Source organism: Giardia intestinalis, chromosome 3 (genome assembly GCF_000002435.2).
Source record: "Giardia intestinalis strain WB C6 chromosome 3, whole genome shotgun sequence".
NCBI classification, from domain to species: domain Eukaryota; phylum Fornicata; order Diplomonadida; family Hexamitidae; genus Giardia; species Giardia duodenalis.
In genome coordinates, this window is record NC_051858.1 from 1,063,026 (window position 1) to 1,078,112 (window position 15,087).

The following is a 15,087-nucleotide window of genomic DNA, read 5'->3' on the forward strand; positions in this document are numbered from 1 at the left end:
AATTTACGTTAAGATAGGCTAAATACCGTGCTTATAAATAGAAGCTATACGGTTTGCTACGTCGCGCTTGGCCGTTCTTTGGTTGAGAAAAATCTGCAGCTCATCAACGATGTCCTTGTGGCCTTCTCGCAAAGCAACATCTAGGGCTTCGAGACCGTACGTCTCTCCCTCGTATGGCAATATCTTACGTAGGGACTCTACATGGCCTTTCCGGGCAGCTATCTTGAGGGCAGAGCTGAAGAACGAGCCTTTTCTATTACCCTCAACTGGCGCAAGAACTTCACAGCATTCTGCACGATTGTATGTGGCAGCAATCATCAAAGCTGTTCTTCCGTCCTTGTCACAAGACCCGTGCTCAGCACCTAGGAGGATCTTACACACTTCTGGGTGTCCGTTCATGGCTGCATACATAAGTCCCGTGTAGCTGCGTGCATCTGACATTGACGCCTCATGTGGAGCTAGTAGCTGGACAAGCGCGGGATTTCCCTTACTTGCAGCAAAGATCAGAGCAGTCTTCCCGTCCTTATTTATCATTCTAGATTCATACTGACACAAGATCTTGGCACACGCAAGCTTCCCTTGTAGTGACGCCTCCATAAGAGCTGTTTTCCCGTCTTTGTTTTGCATCTTGCTTTCGTGGGCAGACAGTATTTTGACTATGTCGTCATACCCTCGTGTTGCTGCCATGATCAGGGACGTAGACCCATCGTGCCGTGAAAGCGTTGCTTCAACGGGGGCAAGAAGTTCCACGCACTTAGTGTGGTGGTTCATCGTAGCAAACATAAGGGCTGTGAGCCCATCACTGTTGTGCATTCTTCCTTCGTAATTAAGCAATAGCTCAACTGTCGAAGTGCTTCCGTGACCAGCAGCCTTCATAAGCGCTGTGGTACCGTCCTTTGTCGTCAGCTTCGCTTCTTTGTCTACCAAGAGCCGACACAGGTCGCTGTTATTAAAGAATGCAGCCCACAACAGAGCAGTTTCACCCTTCTTGTTCTGTGCCCCTGCTTGAACAAGATTTGAAATAGCATCAGTATAGGAGCTGCGCTTGCAGGCCCGGATGAGACGCGTATTTCCTTCCGGATCAACCAAGTTCTCAGGGTGTACAACGGATGCCAACTCTTCGTTCATGTGTACAACGGATGCCGTGTTAGATCTTAGTGGAAACACACCAGGTAACTGTACAACAGATGGAGTTCGCTGAGTTGGTGTGAAAGAGCGTCCTGTAACTGCACTATAGACACGCTCTGGTGTCCCGACGGAATTGGTGATGATCCCGGCCACTTCATAAAGGCTTGTTATACGCCTGTTTTGCAAAGCCTTGGTAACCATCTGGTTTATCTCACTTTCTGCTGAAACATTTGCAGGTGCTGAATCAGCTTGTGGTGCCGAAGGCTGATCTGTAACACTTGTAGCCTGACCTGTTCGCATGTTTATTGCTGAGTTTTTATTCCCAGCTGAGACAAGTAGCCGGTGGACGCTCTTGCTTTGTGCAAGGACCCGTTCTCTCTGATCTTCTAGTAGGTTATTTATTGGCTGCTTCTCATAGTTTTCTACCATCACAGGTGGTGTCGGGGCACTCGGCTTATCCTCTATATGTGTCGAGTGCCTTATTGGATGCTTGGATCGCGAAGGAGTAGGATTGCGTGTAGAGTTTGAAAATATCCTCGGCTTTGCTGTCTTCGGAAGAACAGACGTGGGCATGGGCTTAACTCGAGGAACCTCATTTATTTTACTACTAAGGGGGTCAAATCGATTCCGTGCTTGAGAGGCATGACCAGACGAATCTTCATTTGCAGTGTGCTCTTGAGATTTATAGGCCTGTGCTGGAGGATCACTGGATCCCGAAATGCTCATTGTTCCGGTGTTAGTACCAGAGTTAGAATGGTCGAAGTGACCAGAATTAGCGGAGGGTACTGATATGCCCGTTGCTTCTATGCTGTTAATCGAACAAGTGGCAGCCGGGGAGATAGATGCAATACCATGACTCTCCTCTCTATGGAGTTCTCCACTGGCTACACACAAGTCCGAGCTGTGATGCTTGGCTACATCTCGGATGTCTTTACCACTAGATACAGTAGAAGAGGTTGATGATCTTTTGGGTACAACAGGAGCGCTATTGCTGCCTGCGATATCTGCTCCGCTGGGAGGAATGGTGGAGCTAGGAAGCGCCAGTGTAGCACTCAATGATACGGTCTGGCAGGGGTGCTCTGAAGTTATTGCAACCTTTCTAGACATGGCATCAAGTGCCTCGACAATCCTGTTATGCTGAAGCAGATCAGCTGTGCTAATTCGACACGCGGGCTTCGGCCGTATCATATTCTCTATCACTTCGTGTAGTTCCTTGCTATAGAATTGGGGCATTTCCGGGTATACACCACTCCGGATCATACGAATGAGCGGGCCCATCCCAACAGCTACAAAGGGAGGTCGGAGGGCACACACGTGATAGATTGTGCACCCAAGAGACCAGATATCTACTGCACCACCATGGTACTCCCGTACACCCTCATGAATCTCAGGCGGGGCGTATAGAGGCGTTCCGCACTTGGTTGAGTTCAGCTTGTCGCCTTTAATGGCGGTAGAAACATTAAAATCTGCTAGCTTTATGTTCCCCTCTTTATCTAAAAGAAGATTCGCCGGCTTAATGTCCCGGTGATAAACCTTTCCGATATTGTGTGTTACCCCCTCCTCGTCTTGATACTTTTTGTTGAAGGGGCTGTGTAAATAGGTGAGCGCTTGGATGGCCTGCGCAAGAAAGCCCCATATAGCTGCCTCTGGGACCATTCTTTTCTTTGACTTGCTATCGTCGATCAAGCGCTGAAGATCTGACTCACAAAGCTCCATGAAGACATACAGCGTACAGTTCTCCTTATCATCAATGACGTCATAGCACTGAACAATGTGCGGGTGGTGCATGTGCTTAAGTATGCGGGATTCTTTGAACATAGACTCGGGGTCCTTCACTCCCTCATAGCTGACTATCTTACACGCCACCTCCGTAGTGGTGTCGGTATTCCGCGCCTTCACTACCCGACCAAACGCCCCTTGCCCTATGCTTCCTATGTATTCATAGGGGTGGGGGAGACTCACCGACATATATTTTTCACTATTTACAGATCAAGGAATTCCGCGAGTATATCAAAGTGACTGGCCGGTTGGCTATCCGCCACGGTAGAGTTCGTTGTCGACTGCTCAGTTGTGCGGGTAGCACGGAGGTCACAGTCTTGAGATAGGCCAGGCACCGCATCGGGAAAGCTATCTTCGGAGTTTATAGTTATCGTTCGACACTCCCGCTCATAGGCCAATAATCTATTTATGTGCTGGATCTCTTCCTGGAAGCAGTCATTCCCAGCGCTAGAGTCCGGGCCTTGCTCCTTTAGAGAGCTCATTCGGGAGTTAAACTCGTCCAGCGCTCTGAGAAGTCCGCTGTGCCTGCTCTTGTAGAGCCGCTTGAAGTACGCCGTAATGCATCGCTTAGGGCGCGTTGGAAAGTGTATGGCAATAGGATCAAAGCTGATCCCAAATCTGCGGACAAGATCTATGAGCCTCTCTATTTCCGAAACCTTCCACTGGCGACCATGGGTAACTAGAAACGTCGAATCATCTGCTTCTTCATAATTCTTTGCTAACCTGTTGGTGCGAAGCCGTGCCTTGATGGCTTCTGCTTCTTTATCACGCCGGGACCTGGTGCGGTAATTGATCCCGAGCTTTGTTGGATACTTAACAGCCACCGAGTAGTCATTGGAGTGCTGCTCATCGAACATGACCAAGTAATCATCTACGCAATCGTCGTCAAAGTCCAGAAGATTGCCATCGGAAGGGTTGTTATCGTGGGTTCCGGGTACTACATTGGAAAGGTCCGCTTCGGTAGCAAAGTAGTTCTCTATGTCGAGTAAAGAGCCCTTTTCGCTCTCATCGGGGACTACGTTACGCAACTCGTCGATACTTTGCTGATCACGCTCCCGTGCTTCGCGCGCCGTGCGACGCCTATAGTCTGCGTAGGCTTCATCTTCCTTCGTATCATAGGCTATCAGGTCAGCAATGCTCATGTGAAGGTTGGGCATTGAATCCTGCCGTCAAGAATAGCTGTCAATATCGCAATTGAACTCAAGCCAGGATTAAAATAAATGGAAAGACGCACTGAAAAAAATACCAGGTCTGGCGCTACTACATGTCCATAAACCCCGATGCACCCCAGTCCAACGGAGAGCAGGAGCGACAGATAGCAATCTGGCAACTAAAGAGAACAATAGAAAAGCTGGAGTCGTACACAGGATCTGGAACATCCGTCATCTCTCTCCTAATTCCCCCCGGCGAACAGCTGAGTAGCGTTACTGGGATGCTAACCAATGAGTATGGGACAGCAAGCAATATCAAATCTCGCGTTAATAAGAACGCTGTGCTCTCGGCGATCACTTCAGCCATGAGCCGCCTTAAGTTGTATAACCGTCTCCCACCGAACGGTCTTGCAGTTTACTGCGGCGAGATCGAAGAAGACGGCAAGAACACCAAGGTTGTAATAGACTACACCCCATATAAGCCCATATCAAACTTCATCTACCTTTGTGACAGCAAGTTCCACACCGAGCACTTGCGCGAGCTTCTCACCAATGACGATACCTTCGGATTCATTATAATGGACGGTAAGGAGACGCTCATGGCCACACTGTCAGGTACTGTCAGGACGATTCTGGATCGATTCACCGTAGACCTGCCGAAGAAGCATGGGCGTGGAGGTCAGTCATCGGTTCGCTTTGCTAGGCTTCGTGAGGAAGCGAGGCACAATTACGTCCGCAAGGTCGCAGAAAGAGCGAACAGCCTTTTCATCAGCTCAGGGCCAACAGGAACTAACAAGCCCATTGTTTCTGGACTCATTCTCGGCGGGTCAGCTGATTTCAAGAATGTACTCTCAACCTCCGCCATCTTTGACCAGCGTTTGCAGAGCATAGTCATGAAGCAGATAGACATCAACTATGGGGGAGAGCAGGGCTTCAACCAAGCTATCGAAATGGCTGGGGACACACTTAAGGACGTCAAGCTTATTCAGGAGGTCAAGCTCCTTACGGAATTCACAGAGAACATTGCAAAGGACACCAAGCGCGTCTGTTTCGGAATAACTGACACCATTCGCTGTCTTGAAATGTCTGCAGTTGAGAAGCTAATTGTTTGGGACGATCTCCCTTATCACCGGGTCACCCTCCAATGTGTTATCAATGGTGAAACCAGTGCCCCCGTGATAAAGTACCTCTTGAAGTCTCAGATGAGCAACCCAAAGTACCTAAGAGAGGTCATCAACGGAGAGGAGGTGCAGCTAGACATCATGGGCGATCAGTTACTCTTAGAGTGGTTTGTTGACAACTACAAGAATTATGGCGCAAGCTTGGAGTTTATAACAAACAGAAGCGCAGAGGGCACCCAGTTCTGCTCTGGATTTGGTGGAATTGGCGGACTCTTAAGGTGGCAGGTGGATCTGGTAGAGGCAGCAAGGTTTATGCAAGAGAGTGATGAGGACAGTTTCATGGACGATCTCGAGGACTTCATTTAACTTAGTAGTAAATGCTACAGCCAGCACAGCCCCTAATACAGGAGTATTACCAGAGGTATTACTCTGCAGCGTCTATTATTCCCTCTGCGGCTATGCTGTAGGATGCTTCTCCTTCCGCAAGAGACGGTGAGTCATAAATCTTAGCAACACGAGTATCTCCGCGGCCCTTGCGGAGGTACAAACGGGTGGTGCTGGCGTGGGCGAGGATGTGACCCCCAATCGGCTTCTTGGGATCGGCAGTGAACATCGCTGCACCGTCAACCTGCGCCATGACCTGATTAGTAACAAAAACGGCGAGGTTGAATTCGTCTGCAAGCTTTGCTAGGCCAGAAAGGTGTTGCCCGAGCTTCTGTTGCCTATCTGCAAGTTCTCCCCTGCCTGTGAAGTCCACCCTGAACAGCGCTGTGAGTGAGTCGACAATCACCAAAGAAAACTGATTCTCTACCATCAGCTTTGGTAACGCAGTAATGCACTCTATTTGCTGCTCATGTGTGTACACTCTTGCGACCATGATGTTATCCAATGCTTTTTTGGGGTTGAGCCCGAACCGCTCAGCAATGGGAGCAACCTTCTCTGGCCGAAAAGTGCCCTCCGTGTCTATGTAAACGGTCTTGCCTCCACCGCCGCCCTTGCTGACTGGAAGCTGGGCCGTAACGGCAAGTGTGTGACACAGCTGCGTCTTTCCAGTACGAAATTCCCCAAACACTTCAGTAATCGACATGGTCTCAACTCCACCACCCAGCAGTGCATTGAAATCCGCACAGCCCGTGGATAGTCGCTTCACCTGCTGTCTTTTCTTGAGGGCTTCGCTGCCCGTGATGAATGTCTTCCCACACATCTCGGTTGCGACAGATAAGATCTTGTCGACTTTGGCCTCAGATATCCCCTTCACGTTTCCAAGAGCCTTTTTCGTGTGCATAAGAAGCGACTGAATTGTGTGAATCCCTGCCTCCTTGAGGCGCTTAATATCCATTGTTGCAATTCCACTCTTTGTAAGGTCGTCTATCGGGCTGACTATGTGCTTGGTTTGAGTGACATCTGCCATCGTCAAGTCCCCCTCCGTAGCCTCCTCTGTACCTGCAGAGGCTGCATCTACCACATCCGTCGCCTCAGTGCCCTCCGTAACGTCACTCTCACTAACTTCAGCAGCTTTCCTGGGAGGCATGTCTTGGACTTTCAAATAAATTAAAAACCCAAAGAATTGGATGGAAATACACGAGGACTTGAAGCCGATATCTGACTTCTTGAAGCAGTACACAGCCTATGATGTAATGCCCACCAGTGCGAAGTGCATTGTCATCGAGTCTGGAATTAGCGTCTACCGGGCGTATCGAATAATGGGCGAGAACAGGACCTCCGTTGCCTATATTTGGCACGCCACGAACCAAACATTAATAGGTGTCTTGACCATTAACGATATAATGTCTGCCATATTATCCCTTCATAAGTATTTCTTTGGGCAGAACAAGGTGCAGGACGTACAAACATTTATGCGATCTGTTTATCCTCAGGCCCTCCAGATCCATGAAAATATAACGATACTCCACCTACTTAACTATGTAACCATTAATTCCATCAAATCGGGAGGTACATTTCTGCACGCTCCTCCAGAAATTACGCTATTTGATACGCTGAGGTTGCTCAGGTCCCACTCTGTGCACAGATTGCCAATCATTGATGACGGTGGCAGTGTTCTTTGTAGCATGACATACAGGAGCCTTTGCAAATTTCTGGTCGGCAAGTTCCGCTTGCCATCCAAGATCCTCCAAACCCCGGTTCTATCCTTAATATCAGGGGATCGCTCCCCTTGTGTCGTTCGACCTGAGAGCACCTTTGAAGAGGCTCTAGAGCAGATGCTTGCGCACCATCTCTCCAGTATACCCGTGGTGAACGCCGAGACACAAGAAATAATAGAAGTCTTTAGCAAGTACGATGTGGCGGCGCTATCTATGACACCAGAAAACATCTCGTTGGACGCCCGGGTTATTGATTTGATAAACACTAGACCGCCACAGGTAGAGGGACTTAGCTTGATGCCAGAGACAGCTACTTGTGGAGATATACTCAAGGAGATTGCCACAAGGAATATCCATCGTGTTGTGTTGGTTGACGAGGCAACACGCAAGCATATAGTCGCGGTTGTCTCTCTTAGGCATATCCTTGATTTCATGTCTGACACTATTGCCTCGGAGAAACTAAAACCAATCGAGCAAATAACCCTGCAGTCAACTATAAGTGCATGCCCCACAGATAGTGACCAGTCTCTTTAGTGTAGCAGCATAACCTGCAATCTGTAAACCTCAGTGGAGAGAATGTGTGCTTCTCTATTGATGCAGACTATGTGTACTTACCTATGAGCTCGTCAATGTCTGTGTCTACGCATAATTCGTGACTGTTGCTCAGGATGTCCACGGTGTCTACAACATTAATACCTTCTTCCTCTACTCCAAGCGTGTTAGGAAGGCTTGGTTGCAGCACAGAACTAGCAACCTCTAATTCTTGTAGATTAGTATCCACATCTATTACATTAATAGATGCAGATATCTGTGACGAATTGTCATTTGCATATGTCTCAATAAGAGAGTTAACATCCGGTGGAAGATCTAAGTCCTTATAAATATCTATTTGTGGTGCCCCTTTGCCAGCAGGTTTCACGCCCACAGCACAGTTCCCAGCTTGCAATCTAGTTGCCTGATTGGCCTGCGTAATGGGCCTGTAAGGTGGCAAAGATGATGTTGTGACACTCGCTGAACCGGCTAGATCAACTACAGAGTCAGAAATGGTCAGCCCTGAGTCTATTTCGCCTCCTGTTCTGCTCTGCAACGCCGAGAGGGTCACCGGTGCATCATTTGTAGGGTACTGTTGGTGTAAGATGTGTGGCGGAAGAGACGCTTGTTGAGGTAATCCTTGCTGGACGGTCGCGGTAGTGGACAGGCGCATAGCTGAAGGTAAAGGCGGAAATGCTCCACTGGCAGGGACAGGTGTCAGAGTAGAAGAAGGAGTGGACTGGAACTGTACACGTGCTTGCTTGTGCATAGTTTGAGCCTCAAGAACTGCCAATCGCTCCATTAAACGTTCGTTTTCGAACTGTAGCTTGGAAATTTCGTTAACGTGTAAAGAAACAGCGGTTTCTACCCCAAGCTTCTCTCTCTGTAGCTCTTGGATGCGTCTATCATAGTCGAGCATCATGGTCTGGAGGTCTAGCTGATGTTTCGAAGACTGTTGCTCAAGGGAAAGGTGCGCGTCGTGGTTCTGCTGTGTGATCTCTCGTAATTCCATCCGCAGGTTGGTGATCTCTTGCGTTAGCTGTGCTTTCTCCTCCGTCAACCTCTTCTTTGACTCAGTGGACCTCAAGAGCTCGGAGGATAGCTTGCGCAGCTCCTCCTCATAGGTTTCCTTAATCTGCTCAAGGGCATCCTCCTGGTCTTTGAGCGAGCGTCCAGAGGCAGTCATGCTTTCCATTAAGTCCTTCGAAAGATTTTGTCTCTGCGCAAGCACTTCCTTCTGGTTGGCTACTGTCATACTTAACTCCTCCTTCTCTTCCGTGAGGATTTTGATGCGGTTGCTAGCAATTGCGAGATCACTTTCTAACCGAGTAGCACGGGTTTGCTCTGTGATATAATCCGAGTTTAAATTGGCAACCTGCTTATTTAAAGCTTCATTCTCCATCCTCATGTCATCAAGTTGTGATCGTAACTGTTTCAATTCCACTTCAATCTTCTCTTTGCTGATTGCGATAAACTTCATCTCATCAGCTGTGGCTCTGCAGTCTTCTTCACTATCCCTCAGACGCTCCTTGAGAAGGTCAATCTCTCGCTGTGCCTCTGTGCAGGAGGCCAGCTTTACTTTGCAAGCGGTGAGTTCTGTTCTTACTGTCTCGAAATCTCTGCTCACCTCTTCGCTTGCGCTCTTGAATGCTGCGTACTCGCTGCTGAGAGAGTCCTTATCATTGGTTAACCGTGCAATGTCTAACTTCTGTGTTTCTCCCCACAACTGAAGCCTCTCTATTTCCGCCTGGAGGGCTATTTGCTTTGTCACCAGGTCTGAATTCTCCTGCTGGAGCTTTACGCCCTTGGCCCGCAGGGCGTCCTTTTCTGCAGTCAAGTGCGAGACCTCGGCCTCTGCCGTCTTGAGAGAAGACTCCTGCTCCATTACTGTCATCTCCATCTTGGATATGTCTCGTGTAGCTTTCGTAAACGATGCTGTAACAGAATTTAGCTTATCTATAAGGTCCTTGACTTTAGCTGTCAGTTCCACTTTCTCTTGTGTGACTATTCCAAGGTTCTCTTTCAGGAGGTCGAGTGCGGCGTTCTTCTCGGCTACCATCTGTTTCATGGAGCTCTCAGAGCCATCGATTCGTAGTAACTGGGCTTCCAGCTCTACAATTCTAGCTGTCTTTTCTGCCAATTGCTGAGCAAGAAGGCTCAGTTCGCTTTCCTTTGCCAGTAGTAGGGCCTCCTTGTCTTGAACGGAGGACAGCAACTCCGTACACTTCTCATTAAGGCCACCAATTTGTTGCTTTTGGTCAGCGACAACAGAAGTGAGATTTGCATTTGCATGTGATAAGCGCAATATTTCATGCTCTGCCTCAGACATCTTGGCATGGGCCTCTGCAACGCCATTAATCGCGGCCTGATAATTCTCCTGCAAGGTCTCTAACTGTTTTCGAAGAATACCTGCCTCTTCTGCTGCGGTCGAGAGCTCCTGATGCTTCTCTTGAAGTGACACCCTCTCTCGATCTCCATCTGCGCATTGTTCAAGCAGAATTGAATACTCTCCGGATAACTTCGTGTACTGTGCAGTCATATCTGCGCTATGCGCCTTGGCTTGCTTGAGCTCTAGAATAGCCTGCTCGTTAAGTGTCTTGAGGTTCTGAATCACCATATCGAACTTCTTTATCATGACGTCCAGCATCCGAAGGATTGCTATGCGGTCCAGAATAATGGACTGCTCGCCTTCCTTTTTCTCCCAAGATGACTCTGTGGCGTCGCCTTCTTTGGTACTGAAAGAGACGGACTTCTGCGACTTAGCTAGGACTATCTGGCTGGTTGGCTGCTTCATTGATCCACCCAGAGCAGCACCATCACTGACTGAGCGGAATGGATTGAACGAGCTTGCTTTGATATAATTTGATGTACTTTTACCCACACCTTCTGCCTTGAGAGGCCCTACCAATCCCTCGCTATTAAGAGAGTACGTTAATACAAAGCTAGTAGTCGCGAGTGCACTTCTTGTCACGGCTTTTCCACCAGATACAATGGAAATAGAATCTAGTTGATATTCTAATTTGTATGCATTATAAAGGAGAACGATCTTGTCAAATAGAGAGTGCAAATCTGTTTCTCGCTCATCAACCAGACGGCCCTTCTCTCTAATTTCTGAAGCCCAGCGCTCTTCAGCTTCCTTGAGCAAACATCGCGTGTTCTCGTACTCTATGCTTAGCGAATTAAACTCTTTGAGAGTCACTGTGTACTGATCTTCCTTTTCTTTGAGTTTCTCTTCTAGTGCTATAACTGTGTTAGACTCGGTAATGTTGGCATCCTGCAGCTTAATCGTTAATAGCTTGTTATTGTCCTCAAGCGCCTTTACCTTGTGGTTCAGCTCTGAGGCCAGGGAGTCTGCAATGTAGTACTCTGAACTTAGTCTAGATATCTCTGCTTTAGCCCTTTCTAACTCCATTGCCTTCTCAGCCGCCTCTTCACTGACAACAGACACCCTCTGCTCTAGCTGCACAATGAAGCCACACTTTTCTTCATAGTCTGTCTGCAGTGCTCCAAACGCGGATGAAAGGTTGTTGTGCTCATCTATAAGATTATTCAGATCTGCTTGCAGAGTACTTGCAAGAATTGTGCACTGGACAGCTTGAGCCCTGGCTACTGTCTTCTTTACGGGGAGAGACCCTGCTAGCTGTGGCGATCTAACAGTGACAGGATCATCTACATAATTTAGTGATCGACTTTTGCGAGAATTATCTTTTGGTGGCATGGCATTCTGAAATTCATCCACTGAATTACGAACGCTTTTGACGGTCATGGTTTGTATCCCTGGACTGCCTATTGTTGGTGTTGTAGGATAGTCAGATGTATTAGCCTTCCGTTGACTGCCGATCTCACTAGTCCTCTGAGATGGCTGAACTAACATGAGTGATGCTGTCAGCGTATCGTTGCGGCTGCGCTCAAACTCAACTTGGCGCTGCAGATCTTCCACTTTGGACTCCAGAGTCTCTTGCTTCAATTTCCAGTCCTGCTCTGTTTTTCTGATCTGCTCCTCCATTACTCTTCTCTCCTGCTCGGCTGCTACCTGGTACTGATGCTTCATTACCAAGTACTCCTCAGACTGGCTCTGTATCTCTTGACGCATCTTTGCATCCTGTGTTCTCAACGACTCTTCTGCCAAAGTAAGCCTGTCCACTAGTTGTCTTATCTCAGCATCCTTCTCACCAATCACCACCTCTACCTCCTTCCTTGCCTTCTCAAGCAGACCCTTGTTCGCTGTAGCCTCTGTGTAATCCGTCTCTAGAGCTTTGTATTGAGCCACCAATTGCTCGTGGCTGGCTGTAAGCGACTCATACTTTTTGTGAGCGTTGCTCAATGCGACAGTGATTGTCTTATTTCGTTCCTGGAGCCTTGTGATTGCATTTGTTTGGTCTTCGCGGCTCTCAGAAAAGGCGGAAAGTTGCTGTTCAAGGTCGAGGTACGCTTGCTGCTGAACGCCTGCATCAATCTCCATGCGAGTAAGTTTCTCCTGAAGTGATTGAATAGTCGACTTGTATGATGTAATGGTTGTGTTGGCGTTTGCAAGCTCCATGTCCTTGTTCTCTAGCCTGATGATTGTCAGCTCCAATTCCCCGATACGGGACACCTTTTCTGCACCATCTCGTTTAGCTTTTGTTAAGTCTTCCTGGAGTGTTGTGATAGCAGACTGTAGCTTTGACACTGTCCGTTTGGACTCTTCCAGCTCTGACTGGCACGCACTTATAGTGGCCATCTTCTTATCTAGCTCCCCCTCGAGCTCTATATGAGCCTTTAGCGCTGACGCCTTTTCATCTGTCAATCTCTTTAGGGACGTAGCCAGTTCAGAAGACTTAGCCTTGATAGCCTCGTAGCTAGCCAGCAAGTCGGCATTTTTCGCTGTGAGCAAGCTTATCTCTGCGCGGTGCTCATGCTCGAGTTTGTTATACTTTTGTTTGATGCTTGAAAGCTCTACTTCCCGCTCCATAAGCTGCTTCTTTGTCGCCTGCGATGTTATGACGTCATCGGACGCCTTAAAACCCTCAAACTCCCTATATAATTGGTCCCTATCCTCTTCCAGCTTTTTGTTCAATTGAGTAAGCTCTTGTACCTTCTGTCGCTGCTCACTTATTATAACATCTCGTTGCGAAAGTTGCTCCTGAGCTTGGGTGAATGATTGAATAGACTGAGCTAGCTTTTGTTCTAATTCCTGCAGAGCTTCTCTTCTATTAGCTTCACTCTTGCGTACCTGATGAATCTCCTCGCTGAGCTTTTGGTTTGTTTCCGACAGCGAAAGACCATAGTTATATGCATCTGTGTATTGAGCTTTCAGTGTCTCGTACGTGACCTCTAAGCATCGGGCTTTTTCCTCCTCCTTTGCAAGGGCATTAAGTAGCTCCTTACGCTCTGCTGCCTGTCTTTCTGCATCTATGCTATGTTGTTTCAGCTGGGATTCCTGGAGCGAGAGCTTAGTCAGCAGGTCATTATGCTCTACTGTCAGCTTCCCGTGCTGCTTCTGGATTTGTAGGCTCTCCTCGCGCAGCGTGTTAAAGGAGTCATGCTGAAGTTGAAGTTCATGCTTCAATTCCTGTATCTGAGAGGCTAAGCCAGAACATTTCCGCTCATACCCTTCAGTTAGCTGTGCCTTTCCACGCTCGTATACACTGGCATTGGACTCATGGTGAGCTAGCTGTGCCTGAGCGCTTTCATAGCTCTTGCTTAATGATGCATGCTGTTCACGGAGGTGATCAAGCTCCTGTTTAAGGGCTTCACAAGTGGAGTTAAGTGATGCAATTTGAATGTTCAGTGAACCTAACTCTGAGGAAGCCTGCACCAAATGTGCGTCTTTTTCCTTTAGCCGTTTAGCGTACGTTTCAATAGTATCTGTCGCCTCTGCCAGTTCTGACTGTAAGCGAGCCTGACCAGCCTTGGCGCGGGACAGCTCCCCATTCAGGCTGGCAATCGACTCTTCGTTGGCTCTGTCAGCTGCAGACACGTCTCCCAGCGCTCTTTCTGCATTGAACCTTCGCTCGTTAGCTTTGCGAAGCTCTTCATGAAGTTTATCCGTCTGAAGAACGGCGTCAGAGAGCTGCTGCGAGACGCTGCGAAGTTCACGCTCAGAAGCCTCTTTTGCCGCCTGTGCAACTCCCAGCTCAGACTGAAGCTGGTGTGTGCGAATTCGCAGCTCCTGTGTAGCCAGGAAGACCTCGTCTGTGTCGATGTAGGCCTGGACTCCCTTAGAACACTCTGCATAGGATGTCTCAGGGTTTGTGTACGCGCTCTTCATCAGTGCACGAATACCCTCCTGATAAGCAGTCGGGTGGGAGTAGAGTCCAGCTACTTCTTTGGTGCCATGAATCGTCAGCGCAAGAGCCTCGGCAGCGCCCTCTCCTACCTCAAGGATAATGTTGTGCCTGTCAAGATTATCAATGGACAGGTGCGAGCATGCAGATATGTTGCCGTTTGGATTGCTCGGGTGGGGGAAGCTATCTTGGGTAAGACTACCGCTGAGAGCGAGGCTGGAATTGCGCCTACTGCTTTGTGCTTGCTGTGGCGTTGCCATAGGCTCTGCACTCTTCCCTGAACTGTCGGGTTTTCTGCCAAGCGCCTCTAACTGCCCTCGCAACTTGGAGATCTCCTTTTCTTTCGCATTCAGCTCATCCTTTCGTGTTGCGAGGCGTGCTTTACATTCAACCATCAGTTCGTTATGTTTGTTTTTATATTTGCTTAGAGTGCTCTTCATCTGGCGGTTTTCCTCCACCATCAGGTTTAGCTTACAGTTCATCTCTTCCAGCTGACCTTCATAAACAGTAAGATCTGCGTTCAATTTAGCATTAGTCTTTAACAGCTCTGCTCTACCGTCCTCCTGAAGAAGTTGTGGCACCAACTTAAGCAGTGCTCCCAACTTAGTGGAGCTGAACTCTTCTTTATTGTCATTGCTCTGGTCTTCTAGATGCGCCTGCTTCCAATCCTGTCTGTCACCTTTGGCGGGATAAGATAAAAACTCAGGAATGTACGGGGCATAATCAAATTCCTTCGTGTTCAGCCGCCGAAATGACTCTACTTCTAGCACTAGCTGTGTTTTTGTAAAGCCATTTCCCTCCAACCAGTCAAAGACAAACGCAAACTCTGCGTTACTTGACTGCTTGAAAAAGTTTGCCTGCTGGGCTGTTCGTTCTGCTTTTTCGTTAATGGAGAGGAACATTTTGAACATCCGCATCCACTCCGTGTTCTCTAGGCGTTGCATATAGCCTTGAACGCCATCTTGTGTCATCAAAAGGGCGATTTTTGAATTTTTACCATTCACTCCTA

The 15,087-nt window shown here is 48.3% G+C and overlaps 6 protein-coding genes across 6 annotated transcripts; 2 read left to right on the forward strand and 4 right to left on the reverse strand.

Annotated features, from left to right (window-relative positions):
- Positions 1-18: 18 nt before the first annotated feature.
- GL50803_0095717 (Kinase, NEK) lies at positions 19-3,096 on the reverse strand (the record flags this gene model as incomplete). Its single annotated transcript, XM_001709945.1, has 1 exon — positions 19-3,096. The coding sequence occupies one exon, from the start codon at positions 3,094-3,096 to the stop codon at positions 19-21; it is 3,078 nt and encodes a 1,025-aa protein (XP_001709997.1).
- Positions 3,097-3,110: 14 nt separating this feature from the next.
- On the reverse strand, positions 3,111-4,064 carry GL50803_00112348 (uncharacterized protein; the record flags this gene model as incomplete). Its single annotated transcript, XM_001709947.1, has 1 exon — positions 3,111-4,064. One exon carries the CDS (start codon positions 4,062-4,064, stop codon positions 3,111-3,113), a length of 954 nt encoding a protein of 317 aa, XP_001709999.1.
- Positions 4,065-4,171: 107 nt separating this feature from the next.
- On the forward strand, positions 4,172-5,545 carry GL50803_0017190 (Eukaryotic peptide chain release factor subunit 1; the record flags this gene model as incomplete). Its single annotated transcript, XM_001709948.1, has 1 exon — positions 4,172-5,545. One exon carries the CDS (start codon positions 4,172-4,174, stop codon positions 5,543-5,545), a length of 1,374 nt encoding a protein of 457 aa, XP_001710000.1.
- A 58-nt stretch (positions 5,546-5,603) lies between these two features.
- GL50803_0013346 (Dmc1b) lies at positions 5,604-6,710 on the reverse strand (the record flags this gene model as incomplete). Its single annotated transcript, XM_001709949.1, has 1 exon — positions 5,604-6,710. One exon carries the CDS (start codon positions 6,708-6,710, stop codon positions 5,604-5,606), a length of 1,107 nt encoding a protein of 368 aa, XP_001710001.1.
- Positions 6,711-6,750: 40 nt separating this feature from the next.
- GL50803_003414 (5'-AMP-activated protein kinase, gamma-1 subunit) lies at positions 6,751-7,815 on the forward strand (the record flags this gene model as incomplete). Its single annotated transcript, XM_001709950.1, has 1 exon — positions 6,751-7,815. The coding sequence occupies one exon, from the start codon at positions 6,751-6,753 to the stop codon at positions 7,813-7,815; it is 1,065 nt and encodes a 354-aa protein (XP_001710002.1).
- Positions 7,816-7,882: 67 nt separating this feature from the next.
- On the reverse strand, positions 7,883-15,049 carry GL50803_0017189 (uncharacterized protein; the record flags this gene model as incomplete). Its single annotated transcript, XM_001709952.1, has 1 exon — positions 7,883-15,049. One exon carries the CDS (start codon positions 15,047-15,049, stop codon positions 7,883-7,885), a length of 7,167 nt encoding a protein of 2,388 aa, XP_001710004.1.
- Positions 15,050-15,087: the final 38 nt, after the last annotated feature.